Source organism: Delphinapterus leucas, chromosome 19 (assembly GCF_059928025.1).
Source record: "Delphinapterus leucas isolate spDelLeu-1000000601 "Yukka" chromosome 19, BTC_Dleu_Yukka2, whole genome shotgun sequence".
NCBI lineage: Eukaryota > Metazoa > Chordata > Mammalia > Artiodactyla > Monodontidae > Delphinapterus > Delphinapterus leucas.
Window position 1 is genome coordinate 56,395,780 of NC_143147.1, and position 20,037 is coordinate 56,415,816.

General features: G+C 41.7%; 1 protein-coding gene across 7 annotated transcripts in view; it reads left to right on the forward strand.

Moving 5' to 3' along the window:
• The window catches only part of MILR1 (mast cell immunoglobulin like receptor 1), a 26,864-nt gene extending 6,827 nt beyond the window's left edge, over positions 1–20,037 (forward strand). Inside the window, exons 3-9 of one of the 7 annotated variants that reach the window (XR_002646773.3) lie at positions 3,695–3,979; positions 5,607–5,717; positions 11,886–11,975; positions 12,505–12,561; positions 12,688–12,756; positions 13,174–13,254; positions 18,595–18,707. Coding sequence is in view for 5 of the 7 variants with exons in the window: in XM_022589168.3 (XP_022444876.1) it covers positions 3,695–3,979; positions 5,607–5,717; positions 11,886–11,975; positions 12,688–12,756; positions 13,174–13,226 (608 nt within the window). In the remaining 2 variants the exon portion in view is untranslated. Of the gene's footprint in view, positions 1–3,694; positions 3,980–5,606; positions 5,718–11,885; positions 11,976–12,504; positions 12,562–12,687; positions 12,757–13,173; positions 13,255–18,581 lie in introns of all 7 variants that reach the window. The other 6 variants (XR_002646774.3, XM_022589168.3, XM_022589169.3 and 3 more) reach the window with 6 other exon arrangements.

Below are 20,037 nucleotides of genomic sequence, written 5' to 3' on the forward strand. Positions count from 1 at the left end.
GTGGCTGCTGTATTAGACAACACAGACACAGAACATTTCCATCACCACAGAAAGTTCCACTGGACGCCTCTGCTCTAGATCAACGGTTCTCAGCTTTTTAGGTTATAACCATTTTAACAATCTAATGATAGCAGTGGATACTTTCCCTGAGACATGTGACAGATGCAAATTTCTGCGTAAGACTTGAAGGGATACCGTGGGCTCTGGATTAGAGCCAACCATCTTAGGACAAATTTGAACACAAACTCAATGGAAGCCATAATTGTAAATGAAATGTAAAAAGAAGAAGACCATGCAAACATGGTCTGGGATGTAGTGGATGATGTGAGGGCAGTACCCTGGCTGATAATATTCTCTGGTGGTCAGATTCCTGCTGGACTGGGCAGCGTGGTTTTGCAGAAAGAGCAACAGAATGGGCATCAGGGGACCTGTGTACCACTAGCTTCCTGTGCAAGGCTGAAGCCTTAAATCAATTGATTTAAAAAGCCCCAAGTCTTCATTTCCTGAGCTTCCATCCCACAGATATGTATACAATCTTCCCACATCCTGCCTTCAGAGCAAATGCACAAGTTTCTTGCAATGCGTTACAGTAATTATACCATCCTGTAGAACTTTTAAAATAGATTATAAAAACCTGCATCATCTTCATTTACGTCAGATTAATAAATACCTACTGAATGCCGACCCCATGCAAGTAATTGTGTTGGATGCTGCCAGGGTTTCAATGATGCCTAGGACATGATCTTATCCCCAACCCAGTAAGGGATGTGAGCCGTGAACACAAATTCATGAATCACTGATTCACTCATCAAATATTTAATGATATCCCCGATGTGCCGAGCCCTGGATATATATTAGTTCCTGCCTTGGTGGAGCTTACAGTCTATTTGGGGAAGCATAAAACCCAAGTACCCAAATAAATTCATAATCACAAACTGTGTGGATTGTTATAAAGAAAAAGAAACTGGCACAGTGATGGAGAAAGGTTGGGGATGGGGGAGTGACCTCCTTAGATAGGGTAGTTAGGGAAGGCCTTGCTACAGGGGTGGCATTTAAGAAGAGCCCTGAAGGATGAGAAGGGGTTAGCTATGTGAAGAGACAGGGAAAAAAGGCTCTAGTCAAGGGACAATAACCTGTGCTGGTGGCTCCAACTTAGGAAAGAACTTGGCTGTTGGGAAGGACCTAATAGGACACTGGTATGGCTGGAGGTCTGATGAGGGGAGTGTGACCCCAGGTGAGACTGGAAAGGGAGGGGGAGCCAAGTCAGGCCTCTTTATCAGGCCCAATTTATCACCTTCAATGTTAATTCATCCTGGGTGGGGCAGGGCAAGGGTAGAGGTTGGGGATCGGTTGGGAGGCTTCTGCCGTCATCCAGGAGACAAACAATGATGGAGATGGAGAGAAGTGGATGGATTCAAAATATATTTTGGAGAAGGAAACAACAGGACTTGCTGATTGATTAGATTTGGAATCACAGGTAGTAAAGGTGAGGAAGGAATCAAGAATGACTTCCAGATGTCAAGTGGGATCAGCTGATGAGGAGTGGTGTCGTTTACTGAGATGGGCAAAAATGGAAGTTGTTGTTCAATGGGTATAAAGTTTTGGTTATGCAAGACGAGTACGTTCTAGAGATCCTGCTGTACAACACTGTGACTATAGTTAACAGTGCCGTACTGTGCGCTTAAACATTTGTTAAGAAGGTAGATCTCACGTTAACTGTTCTTAGCACAATGAAAATAAATGAATGATTGAATGAATAAAAACATTTTAAAAAAGAACAGGATTTTAACATATGTTTATCTACCTACCAATTGACTCACTAACTAGCAGATTAACTAGAGTTCAGTTTCAAACAGGTTATGTTTGAGGTGACCAGGAGACATCCAAGTGGATCATGTAATAAGAAGTAGAAAAGTATTAAGAGGATGGGACCAAGTGCTACAGGAAGCGGAGGAAGAGGGAGAAGTTCCGCCTGGAGGACTAAGGAAAAGTTTTCTGGGGAAGGTGGCAACTGAATGAGCCTTAAAGGACCCCTTGATTGATTGACTGATTGATTGATTTTCAGCTGCACTGGGTCTTTGCTGCAGCGTGCAGGCTTCTCATTGCTGTGGCTTCTCTTGTTGCAGAGCACGGGCTCTAGGAATGTGGGCTTCAGTAGTTGCAGCATGCTGGCCCTAGAGTGCACAGGCTTCAGTAATTGTGGCGTGCGGGCTTCAGCAGTTGTGGCACGCGGGCTCAGTAGTTGTGGCTTGCGGGCTCTAGAGCGCAGGCTCAGTAGTTGTGGTGCATGGGCTTAGTTGCTCCACGTAATGTGGGATCTTCCTGGACCAGGGCTTGAACCCTTGTCCCCTGCATTGGCAGGCAGATTCTTAACCAATGCGCCACCAGGGAAGTCCCATTAAAATACTCCTTTAATTTAAAAAATATAACTAATTTATTGAAGAGTCACCACTCCTTTCCCTTGATCACTGTGATGCTGTGATACACTTTACCAGTCCTTTTACAAACCCTCAGGGAAGGTACTTCTAGTTTGAATCATCTTATCTCAGAGAGAAATCCATGCTCTCTGCTTCTTCATGAATGTTTCATTTCCTCCTTCCTGAAAATTACAGGAGGTAGATTTCAGTTCCATAGGAAAAACATCCTATTTATGCTATTCCCAAACAAAGTTGCTCTTTGAGGCCACCATCACTGGGTGCCATTCTGTCAAGGATACTGCCACAGGGATTCCTGCTCAGGGGAGGGATGGAGCAACAAGACTCTAAATTACTTTCTTTGATTTGACTTAAACAATGAAACATATTTCATTGTTTCTGCACCAAATTGTTAAATTGGCACAATGTTATTAAAAACAAACGCATATGCTTGGGATTTGGCCCTGGCTCTGCCATTTACTAGCTCTGTGGCCTCTGAATCACAGTTGGCTCAACTGTGCAATGGGCATGATGCTGTCCACCTTGTAGTACTGTTGTGAAGTGAAACAAGATAATGTGGGTAGTGACCCCGACACATGATGGATACTTAACAATTATCTTTCCTTTCCCTATAATACTGTTTTATTAATGAGTTATATAATAAATTATATAGCTGGATTCTCCCACTATCCAGCTATATAATTTATTATATAGGGTATGATCTTACAGAGCTTACCAGACCCACTCATTTCTGGTCAAGAATTTCCCTTGACTCTATCAGGATTACTTCCTTCTTTAAGGAGGAAGTGAAAGACAATTGTACAGCCGAATTCTATAAATGACAATACAGTTAGAAAAGATGCTATTTTTAGATTTCTTTGATTTAAAAAAAACCCACTGCAATCTTACAATGATTGGGAATAAAAGCACCTCTCAACTACATACTTGGAGCTGGATCCTTGACAAAATTATACTATCAGCCACAAACAAATTGTGAATTCTGATGAAAGGCAAGTTTGCACTCTGATTCCTCAAAGCAGAGACGTCCTCCACCCTCTGGCTTTCTCGGAACCTGGTGCATGCCACGAGGCATGGGGTTAACCACATACCCACTGATCCTTCCTGATGGAGCTTCTTGTGAGCAACTTGACTTCTCAAGAGGGGTGTCATCCATCTTTGGGTTAACAGCTGGGAATAGAGTAGGGCTCCCATCCATGTTTGTGAACTGAGTGAGTGAACCCAATCTGCTTATCTGTTTAACATGCACTTTATTTTTCTAGATCCAGTGACTGCACCAGTGCTGAACATCAGTGTTGTTCAAACAAAAACAGGCAGATACATAATGCTACGCTGCATCTCATTCAACGGCTCTCTGCCCATCAATTATACTTTCTTTGAAAAAAACATGGCCATATCACCAGTTATCTCCAAGAATGTAAGGGAGCCTGCTGAATTTAACTTAACCAAGAATAACACTGGAGAAGGGAAAGAGTATAGGTGTGAAGCTAAAAACAGATTGCCTGACCATGCAAAATACAGTCAACTCATCACCATACCCTCAACAGGTAAAGGCGACCTGAACTCTTTCAACAGGATCTGGATTTACTTCCAGAAACCAGCTACTCCTCTGCCCTCCCATTTCCCACTTTGCCCACCTGCTTCCAAATGCTTTTCCTTCTGTAGGGTCCACACGTTCTGATGGGGTTGCTTTCTGCCATAAAGGAACCAAAGAAAAGCCTGGAAAGTGGTGCAGGGAGGGAACTTGTATCAATAGTAAGACTTCCTGACTTGACCCTGCTTCCTGTTTTGACTTTTCACTGCTCAGGTTCTAAGCAGTCACATTAGAATTTGCATCTTTCTTGAAGCTGCTGGGTCTCTTGATTTTTTTTTGCTTTTTAAAAATCATTTTTTAAATTCACTTCCAACACCTGTACTCACCTGCTTGGCTGTTTAATGCTTGGTGAGTCTAGACTTCCAGTGCCACCCTTTCCTTGAGGCAAGAATGGCTCCTGTCCCAACCTTGTGTTTTGGAAGGCACTGCTCTGGTGCTTCTTAGCCATGTGTCTTCCCATAAGCTTCCTATAAGCCATGGGGATTTGTCTGCCTGGACCCTATACCCCCACATTTCTATACCTTACTCTAGGTTCCTAGACCTGAATTCCCTACCCAATCAGATCAGAACCCACCTTCCAGGGCCTGCACAAGTCTCCTTCCCAGCTCATCCTCCCAAGGGTGGACCATGGTAAGGATGTGAACATTCCAGGGCCCACACCAAGGGAGTTGTTTGTGGGGAGTGGGGGGATGGCATTTGGCCATGCAGGCTGGGGGTGTCCACAAGCATGTCAGGCTCCTTAGGGTGCATGTCAGAGCCTGGGTGGAAAGGGGGCCAGGCTAGGGCTGGGGCTGGCTCTCCCCATACTGTCATGTTCCAGTGCAGAACTCTGAGGAGTCTGAGAATTTTAGATTTAAATCTGGCCTTATGAAGGGACATTGGTCGAGGTAGGAGGATAGAACAAAAATTAGGTTAGCAAAGGTAGCAGGCACAATTGGGCATTGAACACCTCATGTGGCCTCATCCTCAGAAGATCAGAGCCCACACCTGGGTGTTCAGTAAGTTCTAACAAGTGAGGCAACCTGTTGGAGTCAGGCTCCAGAGTCAGGCTTTTGCCTACAAATCACAGCCTTCAATTCACTAGCTGTGTGACTTTAGGAAAGTCACTTAACCTCTCTGAGTCTTACTCTACTTAATTGTAAAATGGGAGTAATACCAATGAGAAAAATAAAGTAATGCATGTAAAGTGCTTAACACAATGACTGCATATAATTAACACTCAATAAGTGGCAGGTATTTGGGTGACATAAATCATGCCGACATGACTAAAACCTTTGCCCAATAAATGGCCAGGCTGTTCTCAGGCTTATAACCCTAACAACGTAGCCAACATCTGTCTGTTAAATGCTGTGCTGCTTTTTCTTCCTTGTGTATGACCCCTTGTGGAAGATGGACTTGGTATGAACCTTAAGAACCTCACTAACAAGTTACCTCTCAAGTTGCAGGGCAGGGATTCAGGGTTCAGGGTACATTGGTTAACCTGGGAGACAGTCGTGATCACCCTTTCCAGAACATTTCACAATTCAATATCATTGGAAAAGAAGGCTGTGCAGTGACCAGTGAATGCTGTCTTCTTCCAGGAGAGAGCTGTCCTTTCTGCCTGCAGCTACTGCTTCTGGGGTTTCTGCTTCTGGTACTCATAGCAATAATCCTAATTCTGGCATTTTGGATGCTACCAAAGTACAAAGCAAGTAAGTTCCTTAGGAGCTTTGCCATTGTTTTCCCTGGGTTTTGGATACAGACAGCAGGGTGAGGGCAAGGAGGAAGGGAAAGGGGAATCAGAAATGGGATGTGAAGAAAATGAGAAGAGAAGGAAAAGATGCAAAAGGAGAAGGTAATGAACGACTTCCTGAACGGTTCACACATAGCACAGTTCTCTTTTCTCTGGTAAAGACTTCCCTATTTAGACTGCTTGTGGGTGTGTGACCTGTGCAGTCACACAGGGCCCCGTGCTAAGGAGACAGTTTAATGCTCTGCTGTCACTGTCTTGAAATTCGTAATACAATAAAAAAAATTTTTCATATTATTTTTTAATTGTGGTAAAATATGCATAACAATAAAATTTACCCTGTTGGCCATTGTTAAGTATATATTCAGTGGCATTAAGTACATTCACATTCCTGTGCAACCAACACCAGCCATCCACTTTTTCATCTTGCAAAAACTGAAGCTCTGTACCCATTAAACAGTAACTCCCCATTTATTTCTCTCTCCTCCCAGCCCCTGGCAAACACCATTCTACTTTCTGTCTATGAATTTGACTACTTTAGAAACCTCATATAGGTGGAATCATACAGTATTTGTCCTTTTGTAACTGGCTTATTTCATTTAACACAATGTCCTCAAGGTTCATCGCTGTTGTATACATGTCAGAATTTCCTTCATTTCAGGACTTCCCTGGAGGTTCAGGGGTTAAAACTCCACGCTTCCACTTCAGGGAGCACGGGTTTGATCTGTGGTTAGGGAACTAAGATCCCACAAGCCATGCGGTGGGGCCCAAAAAATTTTTTTCCTTCATTTTAAAAGCTGAATAATATTCCATTATATATATATACATATATATATATATACACACACACACATATATATACACACGCACATATGTGTACATACACACACACACACACTAACACTTTGTTTACCCGTTCACCCATCAATGAACTCTTGGATTTCTTCCACCTTTTGGCTATTGTGAGTAGTGCTGCTTTGAACGTGGGTGTACAAATCTCAATAATTTTTAAACAAGAGGCCCTGCATTTTCATTTTGCACAAAGCCTGCAAATGACGTAGTGGGTTCAGACTGCCAGAGCTTTGCTTTGTAGTTTTCAGTGTCCTCACTGGGTCTGCCACTCGGAGGAAGCTCAGTACATGAAGACAAAAAGAGCCTCATTCTCTCTGCCCCACCTTAAGTGCTGCATTAAACCTCATTTACTGCGTTTCATAATTCACGCCTTATGACCTCTAGTTAAGATTTCAAAGTGGCCTTTTCATTTGGCACACTACTACGGAGGAATATTGAGATTTACACAAAAGACAGTTTGTGTCTCAGGACCGACACCTGCCAGTGAGCTTCGGGGCATTGAGTGGGCTCCTTCACCTGCCTGAGCCTCAGCGTTCTGACCTGTAAAATGGGGCCATGGGAGATACTGTCAGACCTGGGGAGAGAACTAAGTGATACATGTTAGGCTCTTGGCCTTCTTCCATCTCTAAAGTCCTAATTCACAGAAATCCAGGACCCAGTTGACAGGAAACTTGAAAACAGATGTCAAAATGTATACATCTCATACATTAAAAAAAATTTTTTTTTGTAATGTAAAGCATTTTAAAATTGAAGTATAATTAACCTACAACACTATGTTAGTTTCAGGTGCACAACAGAGTGCTTCGAATTTCTATACATTACAAAATGACCACCATGATAAGTCTTGTTACAAAGCTATTACAATATTATTGACTATATTTCCCATGCTGTACATTTCATCCCTGTGACTCATTTATTTTGTATATATTTATTTAGTTATTTATTTTGGTTGCACTGGGTCTTACTTGCAGCAGGCGGACTCCTTAGTTCTGGTACCTGGGCTCCTTAGTTGTGGCACGTGGGCTCATTAGTTATGGCATGCAAACTTGTAGTTGTGGCATGCATGTGGGATCTAGTTCCCTGACCAGGGATCAAACCCGGGCCCCCTGAATTGGGAGCACAGAGTCTTAACCACTGCACCACCAGGGAAGTCCCTGACATTTATTTTGTAACTTGAAGTTTATACTTCTTAATCTCTCTCACTTATTTCATTCACCCCCCACCTCTGTGGCAACCACCTGTTTGTTCTCTGTATCTATGTGTCTGTTTTTTGTTATGTTTGTTCATTTGTTTTGTTTTCCAGATTCCACATATAAGTGAAATCATACAGTATTTGTCTTTCTCTGTCTGACTCATTTCACTTAGCATAATACCCTCTAGGTGCATCTATGTCGTCACAAGTGGCAAGATTTCATTCTTCATTTTGGCTGAGTAATATTCCATTGTGTGTGTACCACATACCACATCTTCTTTCTCCATTCATCTATCAACAGACACTTAGATTGCTTCCATAGCTTGGCTGTTTGTTGTAAATAATGCTGTAATGAACACAGGGGTGCATATATCTTTTAAAATTAGTGTTTTGTTTTCTTCAGAAAAATATCCAGAAGTGGAATTGCTGGATCATATTTTTAATTTTTTGAGAAACCTCCATACTGTTTTCCATATTGGCTGCAGCAATTTACATTCCCACCAACAGTGCATGAGGGTTTCCTTTACTCCGCATCCTTGCCAACACTTGTTAGTTATATTTTTGATGGTAGCCATTCTGACCGGTGTGAGGTGATATCTCATTGTGGTTTTCATTTGCATTTCCCTGATGATTTAGTGATGTTGAGCATCTTTTCATGTGCCTGTTGGCCATCTGTATGTCCTCTTTGGAAAATGTCTATACAGTTCCTCTGCCTGTTTTACTTTTTATTTTTTTTAATGGGGTAATTTTAAAAAAATATTTATTTACTTGTTTGTTTTTGGCCACACCAGGTCTTAGTTGCGGCATGTGGGATCTTTTAGTTGCAGCATGCAGGCTCTTAGTTGTGGCATGCGAACTCTTAGTTGCGCCATGCATGCAGGATCTAGTTCCCCGTCAGGGATCGAACCCAGGCCCCCTGCACTGGGAGCACATTCTTACCCACTGGACCACCAGGGAACTCCCTGCCTGTTTTTAAATTGGGTTTGGTTTTTTGATGTTGAGTTGCATGAATTCTTTGTACATTTTGGATATTAACCCCTTATCAGACATATCATTTGCAAATATCTTCTCCCATTCAGTAGGCTGCTTTTCTGTTTTGTTGATAATCTCCTTCACTGTGCAAGTCTGATGTAGTCCCATTTGTTTATTTTTGCTTTTGCTTCCCTTGCCTGAGGAGACAGAGCCAAAAAAATATTGCTAAGAGCAATGTCAAAGAGCATACTACCTATGTTTTCTTCTGGGTGTTTTATGGTTTCGGATCTTACATTTAGGTCTTTAATCCATTTTGAGTTTATTTTTGTAGATGGTGTGAGAAAGTAGGCCAGTTGATTCTTTTGCATGTGGCTGTCCAGTTTTCCCGATGCCATTTACTGTGTTGTTGTTCCCAATTGTATATTCTTACCTCCTTTGTTGTAAATTAATTGATCATATAAGCATGGGTTCATTTCTGGGCACTCTAGTCTGTTTCACTGATCTATGTGTCTGTTTTCTGTGCCAGTCCCATACTGCTTTGATTATTGTACCTCTGTAGTACAGTTTGAAATTAGAGAGCATGATACCTCCAGCTTTGTTCTTTCTCAGGGTTGTTTTGGTTATTTGAGGTCTTTTGTGTTTCCATGCAAATGTTAGAATTATTTGTCCTAATTCTGTGAAAAATCCCATTGCTAATTTGACAAGGATTGCACTGAACCTGTAGATTGCCTTGGGGAGTACAGTCATTTACAATATTAATTCTTCCAATCTGTGAGCATGGTATATCTTTCCATTTGTTTGTGTTGTGTTCAATTTCTTTCATCAGTGTCTTATAGTTTTCCAAGTACAGGTCTTTTACCTCCTTGGTTAGATTTATTCCTAGGTATTTTATTCTTTTTGGTGCAATTACAAATAGGATTGTTTTCTTAATTTCTCTTTCAGATAGTTCATTTTTGGTGTATAGAAATGCAACTGATTTCTGTATATTAATTTTGTATCCTGCAACTTTACTGAATTCATTTATTTGTTCTAATAGTTCTAATTCTTTGGTGGCATCTTTAGGATTTTCTATATATAGTATCATGTCATCTGCAAACAGTGACAGTTTTACTTTTTTCTTTCCAATTTGGATTCCTTTTTTTCTTCTTCTTGTCTGATTGCTATGGCTAGGACTACCAATACTATTTTCAATAAAAGTGGCAAGAGTGAGCATCCTTGTCTTGTTCCTGATCTTAGAGGAAATGCTTTCAGCTTTTCATTACTGAGTATAATGTTAGCCATGGGCTTGTTATATATGGTCTTTATTATGTTGAGGTATGTTCCCTCTATACCCACGTTGACAGTTTTTACCATAAATTGATGTTGAATTTTGTCCAAATCTTTTTCTGCATCTGTTGAGATGATCATATAATTGTTATGCAATTTGTTAATGTGGTGTATCACGTTGATTTGAGGATATTGAAACATCCTTCTATCTCTGGGATAAATCTCACTTGATCATGGTGTATGATCCTTTCAATATATTGTTGAATTTGGTTTGCTAATATTTTGTTGAAGCTTTTTGCATCTATGTTCATCAGTTATATTGGCCTGTAACTTTTTGTGTGTGTGTGGTACGTGGGCCTCTCACTGTTGTGGCCTCTCCCGTTGTGGAGCACAGCCTCAGGACGCGCAGGCTCAGCGGCCATGGCTCACGGGCCTAGCCACTCCGCGGCATGTGGGATCTTCCCGGACCGGGGCACGAACCCGCGTCCCCTGCATCGGCAGGCAGACTCTCAACCACTGTGCCACTAGGGAAGCCCTGGCCTGTAATTTTCTTTTTCTCTGGTGTCTTTGTCTGGTTTTGATATCAGGGTGATACTGGCCTCATAGAATGAGTTTGAAAGTGTTCCTTCCTCTTCAATATTTTGTAGAATTCACCTGTGAAGCCATCTGGTCTGGGACTTTTGTTTGTTGGGAGTTTTTTGATTACTGATTCAATTTCATATTGAATGGTAATTGGTCTCTTCATATTTTCTATTTCTTCCTGATTGAGTCTTAGGAGAGTGTACATTTTAGGATTTTATCCATTTCTTCTAGGTTTTCTATTTTATTGGTGTATAATTGTTTGTAGTAATCTCTTACAGCCCTTTGTATTTCTGTGGTGTCAGTTTTAACTTCTTTCATTTCTGACTTTATTTGAGCTCTCTATTTTCTTGATGAACCTAGCTAAAGGTGTATCAGTTTTGTTTGGCTTTTCATAGAACCAGTTCTTAGTTTCATCAATCTTTTCTATTGTTTTCTTTTAGTCTCTATTTCACTTATTCCTACTCTGATCTTTATTATTTCTTTCCTTCTACTAACTTTTCTTCTTTTTCTATTTCCTTTAGGTGTAAAGTTAGGTTGTTTATTTATGATTTTTCTTGTTTCCTGAGCTAGGATTGTATTGCAATAAACTTCTCTCTTAGAACTGCTTTTGCTGGGTCCCTTAGATTTTGGATGGTTGTGCTTCCATTTTCATTTGTCTCCAGGTATTTTTTTAATTTCCTCTTTAATTTCTTCAGTGACTCATTGGTTGTTTAGTAGCATATTGTTTATCCTCCATGTGTTTGTGTTTTTTGCAGTGTTTTTATTGTAGGTGATTTCTAGTCTCATACTGTTGTGATCAGAAAGGATGCTTGATATGATTTCAATCCTCTTAAATTTATTGCATCTCATACTTTTAAAAAACATGTCTCCTCTTCCTACAAAAAGCGCAGGGTCTTACAAAAGTGGAATTAATATTCTTGAGTACTGGCCAGGACTAAATGGAAGTCAGCTGGGTAATTTACTATCACAGATATTACAAAGCTATTTACAGCCTATTCTTTTCAGCGAAGGAAAGAAAAGGTGTCTCTGGCCATCTCAAGCATAATCTGATAGGCAAAGGATGTTATTTGCAGACCCAAGAAAATAAATCAGAAGGGTTCCTGCCTTAGAGAAGCAGATGCTATGGACTCCTTGCTGAGTCTATGGTTTTCCTTTAATAGACAACAGTTTAGGCCATTGGAGCAGGTCATTCTTTCAGAACTCTGGGGAATTCCCCTCCTGTGGCCAAAGTAGTTTAATTTAATGATTCTGCACCAATTTATATAGGAAAAGCTATGAAAGATAATGCACACAGAGTCTATGGAAATACACCCATGGAAGATGGAATATATACAAATATCTGTAAAAATCAAGCAGGTAAGAGAACTTTGTTGGTGATTTTGGTTGGTTTGGGGTTTTTGTCTTTAAAAAATTTTTAAGGTCGTACAGACACATGTGTAAAAAATTGCAGAAGCAGGGTATAGTGTCTCCCTCCCATCCCGACACTCTATCTCACTTGCCAGGGGCATTAACCAATTTTAAAATCCTTCCACAGATATTTTATGTGTATGTTAGCATCTAAATAAATGGTAGCAATGGTAGCATGTCATAGATATGTCATTCTACACCTTGATTTTTTCACTTAACAACGTATCTTGGAGATTTTTTTCTATCAGTTCAGAATGATCCACACTGTGTTCCAATCTCTTTGATGATCACCTCTTAAGGCTGGCATCATTTGCTGCTTTATAGTAAACAGACCCAGGACCTTGGCCAACAATGAGAACAATCCCAGCCAACGCTGACTGAGGGCCACCCATGTGCCAGGCACAGTGCTAAGCAATTTACCTGCCCTGTCTGGTACAAACGCCACTAACTCCCAATTTATATCATTCCCACTGTACAGATGAGAAATCTGTGCCAGGCTTAGAACCAAGGCAATGTGTTTCCAAAGCCTGAGATGGTAAGTACTCTCTGCAAAGTCCAGAGGTGACATGACATTGTGAGGGTAGCTGGCAAGCCACTGCCCTCAAGTGATCAGAGATTTGGATTATAGGCCCAATAACTCTGTTTCTTGTCTTTTACCCAGGGACTGAATACTCTCAGGAGATACATTATGCCACCCCCATGTTCCAGGAGGTGGCACCGAGAGATCAGGGTGAGCCACAGTTTGGGATAAGGGATGCTATCGAAATGGGAGAGTAGTCTCTGTGAGGTCACCATACTCCTAGGCTTTAGGAACCCAAGGATGGGATGAATGGGGGCAACATGCATACCCTAGGAAACCAATAGCAATCAGTACCATGGCTCCTAACAAATTTCATCAGGAGATGGGTAGATGGGGAGGAGAGAAGGATGTGGAGGGGAAAATATCATATAAAAATTCCAGAGAGAAGGATGCAGGTGCACCTCTAAAAACTTTTCAAGAATAAATCATTTAATATAGTCCAGGAAAAAAAAAAACAGTTAATACTTGGTTCTGTCAGGCCACCCAGCTATTAAAATAGAATTTTTTAAGAGCTTCTATGGATATATATCCTAAGTTTACTGAATTATTTTCTCTTTTATATTATAGAAACTTGTAATGATTGTAAAACTGGATATGTCTATTCTGAACTCATCTTCTGAGATTTAAAGATAGAAACTACATCTCAGGGTAAGATGCTTTTTATAAAGCTGATTTCCATAACGAAAAAGCAAACCTGATTGACACTTAAAAAGGTTTCACCTGGTTACCTAAAGCGACTCACTGTTTTTCATGTTTAAACACTATCCTTTGGACCTTTCAGGTACATCCAATCCTGTCATCAGACAACAGGTTTGTCAGATAGGATCCTGACTAGTGACAGTTTTTAAATGCTTTTGCTATTTTTAGGCATGGACCATTTCCCCCATGACCACACCATTTAATAAAGAATAATTGTTCAACCACTATGCTCTTCATAAGTGCATCCTGGAAGCGCTACAACGATCATCTACCCATCCCCATGCCCATTAAAGGTTCAGAAGCAGACACACAGAGCAAAAGCCATGTCTAAATTCTAAAACAAAAACTGGTGACCTTGAAAAGGTGTCTGAAGAAAATGGCACCTGCAGTCACCATTGGAGGAAGGCAAGATTACTCAACAAGTACACATTTATTATCCATTGCCATTAAAATTTGCTCTCAGCTTCTGGAAGCCTGCAAAATTATTTATATTGATTTCCATGGACTTTCTCAGTCATCAAGATTTAGGTCATGTCAAAGGCATGCCTTTATATGCTGCATTTCCCATCAGCTCTCTGTCAAGAGAACAGCGCAGAGTTGACTTGGGGGAGAAGAGAGAAGTAGATTAGTTTCCCAGGACTGCTGTAACAAATTACCACAAACTGGTGGCTTAAAACAACAGAAATGTATTTTCTTATGGTTCCAGAGGTCAGAAATCCAAAGTCAAGGTGCCAGCAGGGCTGCACTCCCTCCAAAGGCTCTGGGGCAGAAGTCTCACTTGCCGCTTCCAGTTTCTGGTGGCTCCTGGTGTTTCTTGGCTTGTGGCAGCACCTCTCCAATCTCTGCCTCATCTTCACGTGGCCTTCTCTCCCTCTGCCTTTCTCTTATAAAGACACTGGTCAGCAGATTTAGGTCAATCCAGGTTGACCTCATCTTGAGATCCTTAACTTATTAATTACATCTGCAAAGACACTTTTTCCAAATAAGGTGATATTCACAGGTTCCAGGAGTTAGGACTTGTCTTTTTGGGGAGCCACCATTCAGCCCACTTCAGGGGACAAAATTATTTCTGGTTTGAATCTCTTATCCTAGGAGTTATAAGTTAAGTCCAGTAAAGCCAAGAGGCATTTCTTGGGTTCCAGACAAACAAAATAACTTGACCAAAATTGTTCTGCTCTGTTCTTTTTCTCTGTTCCCAACAATGGACCTTTGACTAGCAAAATCATAGCTATTAGACACTAAATCTGTGGAACACCTACAAGGCCAGTATTATTAACTTGCTTTTACAGGTAAGGAAATTTAGGCTTACATGGGATAATTTCTCAGGGTCATCCCTAGCTTGGTACGTGGTTGAACTGGGACTTAAATCCCAGCAAAGAACAGCAGCAGCACTGGCTGTGGGCATGCATCTTCAGGGTGGGAAAGGATATTGTGCACACAGGTCCAGATGAATTTGAGGATTTTGTTGCCTAAAGCAGCATTCATGAACATAATTTCCCCCCTTTCTCTGTTGATATTGTTATTTGGAAGAAATCGGTATATCACAGAGGCTAAGAGTGTGGGGGCTGTGGAGTCAGACTGAGCTGAATCCAGGTTCAGTCCTGTGCTAACTGTGTGACTCTGGGTAAGTTACATAAACTCCCTGGGCTTCAGTTTCCTCATTTCAGAGGGTGGGGGAGAGGAGGGGGAGAGAGAGAAATAATACCTACATCATGGAGCTGCTGTGAGAATTAACTCAGGTAATGGATGTAAAAGGTTTGGAACAGGGCTTGGCACAAAGTAAGAACTAAAAAAATGACTACCTATTCATAGTATGATTGATCATGCTTAGCTTGAGTTATACTAATTGGCTGCTCCCCTTAGAAATCATTAAGTCTTTGAGGTTATAAACTTAGTGACTTGGCCACCGTTGCTTCTTCATGTCTCAATCATGAAGCAGAGCCTGAGGCAAGGACTTGGTGCAGGTTGTTTATATGAGGGCCCAGGGAGAGTGAAATAGAGAAGGAAAGGGGTGGGGAGGGGCTAGCAAATTAATGAGCATACCAGTAACTGGATTTGATCCTATTAAGACCTTATTTTTTTATGTATGTATGTATGCAGGCTGCACTGGGTCTTAGTTGCTTCTTCATTGTGGCAAGCATGCAGGATCTAGTTCCCCAACCAGGGATCGAACCCAGGCCCCCTGCATTGGGAGTGTGGAGTCTTACCCACTGGACCACCAGGGTAGTCCCCTATGAAGACCTTTTGAGGTCTTGAAGTCCAGAATGCCCCTGGGTTTCACAGCATGCCCTGAATTGACAGCCTCTCATTTTCTCTTGCAAAGCTTCTAAAGCAGTTAGTAGAAGCCAACCAACTCCACAATCCATATAATTACTACTGCCTCATGCCTTTCAAGTGCTAGAACTATTGCATAACCTAGTGCTTCATTATCTACCTCTGCTCCCTTCCCCACTGCAGGGGAAAGTCTTAGAAATTGTGAAGCTATGGCATGTAAGGATTATCTCCACTCCCCTTACCACCGGCAACAGAGTCCTTATTGCCATTCATCCTGGGAGGAATTCCGTTTCCCAGGGCTGCTTTCTAGGGCCTTCTGATAGTCTTATCCTGAGCTAGCCTGGAAAGCAGAGCCTGAGAAAAGGCCTTGTGTGGAACAGAAGGGACACTAGGGAACAGGCGTGAGGGACTGGAGAAAAAGCCAGAACAAGGTATAAGGTTGAGCTGGGCATTGCTGTGGGCAACTGGCGCTTGACCCCACTGGAACCATCTGCAGAGTGGAAAAATGTCTCTCAGAATTGTCCACTTGAGGACTGATAGTGAGAAGCATTTACCCATCAGCTTCCATCCCCCACTAAGGGCTGCCCCAGGAGGTGATGCATCTCCCACTTCTAGGCTGTGCATGTGGGCATTCCAAGTGCGCTTCCATTGGCGTCTCACCCAGGGCACTGGAAAGCCCCAGGGCAGAAAAGGAGTGATATGTATTGTATAGTTAAAGCAAGAAAGCTGTCAGCACAAAGTGGGTGAGGCCTCAGATGCAGCTGGAATCAGAGGTGGGGCCCAGAGGATGTGACTGGTGGTTGCTCTGCCATCTCTCAACATTTCCTTTGTAACAACTACAATAATGACAATAATAATAACTGCCATGGGCAGTTAAGTGCCAAGTGTACTTATCCTCACCCAACTCTGAATTTCTGTGGCTTCCGCCTGTACCTACCCACTGAGCAGATGTTGAGCCCCACCCCCATGGCTTCTGCATGAATTGTTTAGGAGGGGAAGAAGAAAAGGAAGAGGAAGAGGATCTATTGAGTTTTCATTTCAATAGTTACACTTTTTTCATGTCTAGAAGTTTCCCTTTGGTTCTTTTTTAAAATTTATTTATTTATTTATTTATTTTTGGCTGCGTTGGGTCTTTGTTGCTGGGCGTGGGCTTTCTCTAGTTGTGGTGAGCGGGGGCTACTCTTCGTTGTGGTGTGTGGGCTTCTCATTGCAGTGGCTTCTCTTGTTGCAGAGCACGGGCTCTAGGCCCCTGGGCTTCAGTAGTTGTGGCTTGCAGGCTCTAGAGCACAGGCTCAGTAGTTGTGGGCCATGGCCTTAGTTGCTCCGCAGCATGTGGGATCTTCCCAGACCAGGGCTCGAACCCGTGTCCCCTGCATTGGCAGGTGGATTCTTAACCACTGCGCCACAAGGGAAGTCCTGCCATGTCCTTTATGGTTAGTGTTTTTTTCTGGATGTGTGCCCAGATGAAAATTTTTTCAACTTGAGGTCATACAAGCATTACCATATACTACTATCTACTAAAGGCTCTTTTAGTTAACTTTCATATTTCAGTTTATATCCACCTGGAATTGTTTCTGTGATGTGAAATTGCCATCATACTTGTTTCCACTCCCCCACATGGACATATCCCATTGTTCCAGCACTGTCTACTGAAAAGACTGTCCTTTCCCCACTAAACTGCACTGTCACCTTTGTCACAAATCAAATGCCCATATACATGTGGGTTTCTTTCTGCACTCTAGATTCTGTTTCATTGCTCTGCTTATCTCTCCATGTCAATGTCATACTCAGCTTTCAAATGCATCTTGATAACTGCAAGAACAATTTTCCCACCTTGTTCTTTTTAAGAATGTCTTAGCTATTCTTGACCTTTTGCGTTCTGTATAAATTTTAGACTCAGCTTATTATTTTCTTAAAGAAAAAATGAACATAATAGGGATTGATTGATATTGCATTGAATTTGTAGATCAATTTGGGGAGAATTAACATTTTTACAGTATTGAGTTTTCCAAACTACAAATATCTCACCATTTGTTTATGTCTTCTTCAATTCTCTCAATAGCATTTTATCATTTTCTGCATAAACAGCTTGCACATCTTTTGTTAGATTTAGTCCTAAGTACTTGATATTCTGATGCTATGGTAAATTGGTTTTTGTTGTTGTTGTTTGTTTTTGTTTTTTTGGGTGAAGTAGAAAAGAATAGCTTTATTGCTTTGCCAGGCAAAGGGGGCCACAGCAGGCTCATGCCCTCAAACCTGTGTGTCCCAACCTGGAGGGGGAAGTGAGGAGTTTTACAGTAATGGTTCAAAGAGGAGGGCATGATCAGGTGGTGGACATGCTTCTGATTGGTTGGTGGGGAGGTAAGTGGGAGTTAGCATCCTCAGCCTTCTGGTTCAAACCAGTCTGGGGTCTACGTGCTTGTGGGCAGCATAGAGTTAACTTCTCCCACCTGGTGGGGGTTTCCGTATGATTTTAGATGCTATCCATTCCAAGGTATTCTCTCAACCAGGTGTTAGTGCCCAAAAAGTTCTCGCAAAGAAATGGCACAGAAGACATCCCAGTGGTGCTGACGATGAGCGGGAGTTGGTCTAGCTATAAGTTGGGAATAAAGGGTCAGCACCTGGTTTCAGGACTTAATGAAGCTCAGGTTCTTGATGTCTCATCACAGAAAGAATTTAGTGAAAGACAAAGTGATAGGTAAAAAGTAGACTTATTTATAGAGAAACACACTCCACAGACAGAGTGTGGGCCATCTCAGAAGGCAAGAGTGGCCTTGGGAGACACACTCCACAGACAGTGTGGGCCATCTCAGAAGGCAAGAGTGGCCTTGGGAGACACACTCCACAGACAGTGTGGGCCATCTCAGAAGGTGAGAAAGGCCGGTAAATTGTATGTTTATTTCATGCTGTGGATATATAGAAACACAATCACTTTTTTTGGTTGACTTTCTATCCAGCAACCTTGCTAAATTCTCTTTTTGATTTTAACAATTTATCTGTAGGTTTTTCTTACAGTCTGGAGATCAGAAAACTACTGCTGCTGTTACCGCTGTTGCCTCTGCCACAACTGCCTCACCCAGAAACTGGAGCCCAATGGAGTGTGGAGTTATGCCACTGGAGACAGTTGCTTTTCAGTGGAAACCATCACCTCCCTTCTACTTTCCAGGTCCCATGTACATGCATCTGATTGGTAGAAGATATTCACAGCCATGCCCTGGCAGCAAAGGAACTGTAATTTTTCAGGTTTCAGACCCCACCAAATAGAAGAAGGGTTATGATGTGGCTTAAGAGAACCAATCAAAATAGCTACCACACTAGCCAAAATATCAATCAAGACTGAGGGGGAAATAAAGACATTTTAAGACAAAGACTGAGAAGGAGGTTTCCCAATCACATTCACACTGAAAGAACTACACAGTGTACTCGATGAAGAAGGAAACTGAATACAGAGGAAGGGTGTAGGATTCAAGAAGCATATGAGAAAATGTAAGTGTGTGTGTGTGTGTGTGTGTGTGTGTGTGTGTCAGGGGGAGGCACAGAGTGAGAGAGAGAGGTCTATGAGGTCTGAAAACATTATAAAGTTACCATGATTTTGAAAGTGTGGTATGGGTATATGGCTGGAGAAGTAGAAATATGTAAATGTAATGGGACAGAAAGTCCAGATATAGATCTAAATACATATAGGAGTTTAGCATATGAAAAATATGGCATTTTAAGTCAATGGGGAAAAGATGCAATATTCAATACACTTTAAAAACTTGAGAACCATATTTAATAAGTTAGAACTCCACTTCATTCTTTGCAACAAAATTAATTCAGCTAGCTCAAATATTAAAATACCTAAAAATGAAGCCACAGAAGTGCTAAAAGAAAACAGGAGGAATTTTATAATAATCTTTAAGAGGGAAAGGCTTTTCTAGGTATGACTCACAATCCAGAAGACATAAATGATTGTTAGTTAGATGAAACATTTAAAAATTACATTTAAAAATCTTAAACTAAGTCAAAAGAATGGGGGGTATTTTGAATCCATGTCTTTGATAAAGTATGAAGTTCTACAATGTATAATGAGCTCTCACAAATTAAGAAAAAAGCCAAAAATCCAATAGGAAACCAGGAAAAGGCTGTATCTGCAAGGTGACACCAGGGCAGCACAAAAACCTTGATGGGATGAAGAGCTGCAAACAGGTGTGCTCTGACCAGCTGCCCTCAAGCATTTGTCCCTTCTGCCCCTTCTGCTCCCAGAGCTGGGGGATTACAACCTAAGGAGACTGCCTTCTCTCAGTGCTGCTTCTCCTGAAGGATGTAAAGGGGAGACTTAACCAGAGGAATGATCAACAGTGGTTCAGTGATGTCTGAAGCTCCTTCTTTCTCCCTTACTGCCCTGAAGGGACATGGGCTAGTGCCTTGTCTTTGACCTTTATTACACACAACCAGAGACAGTAACTGAGATTTCAG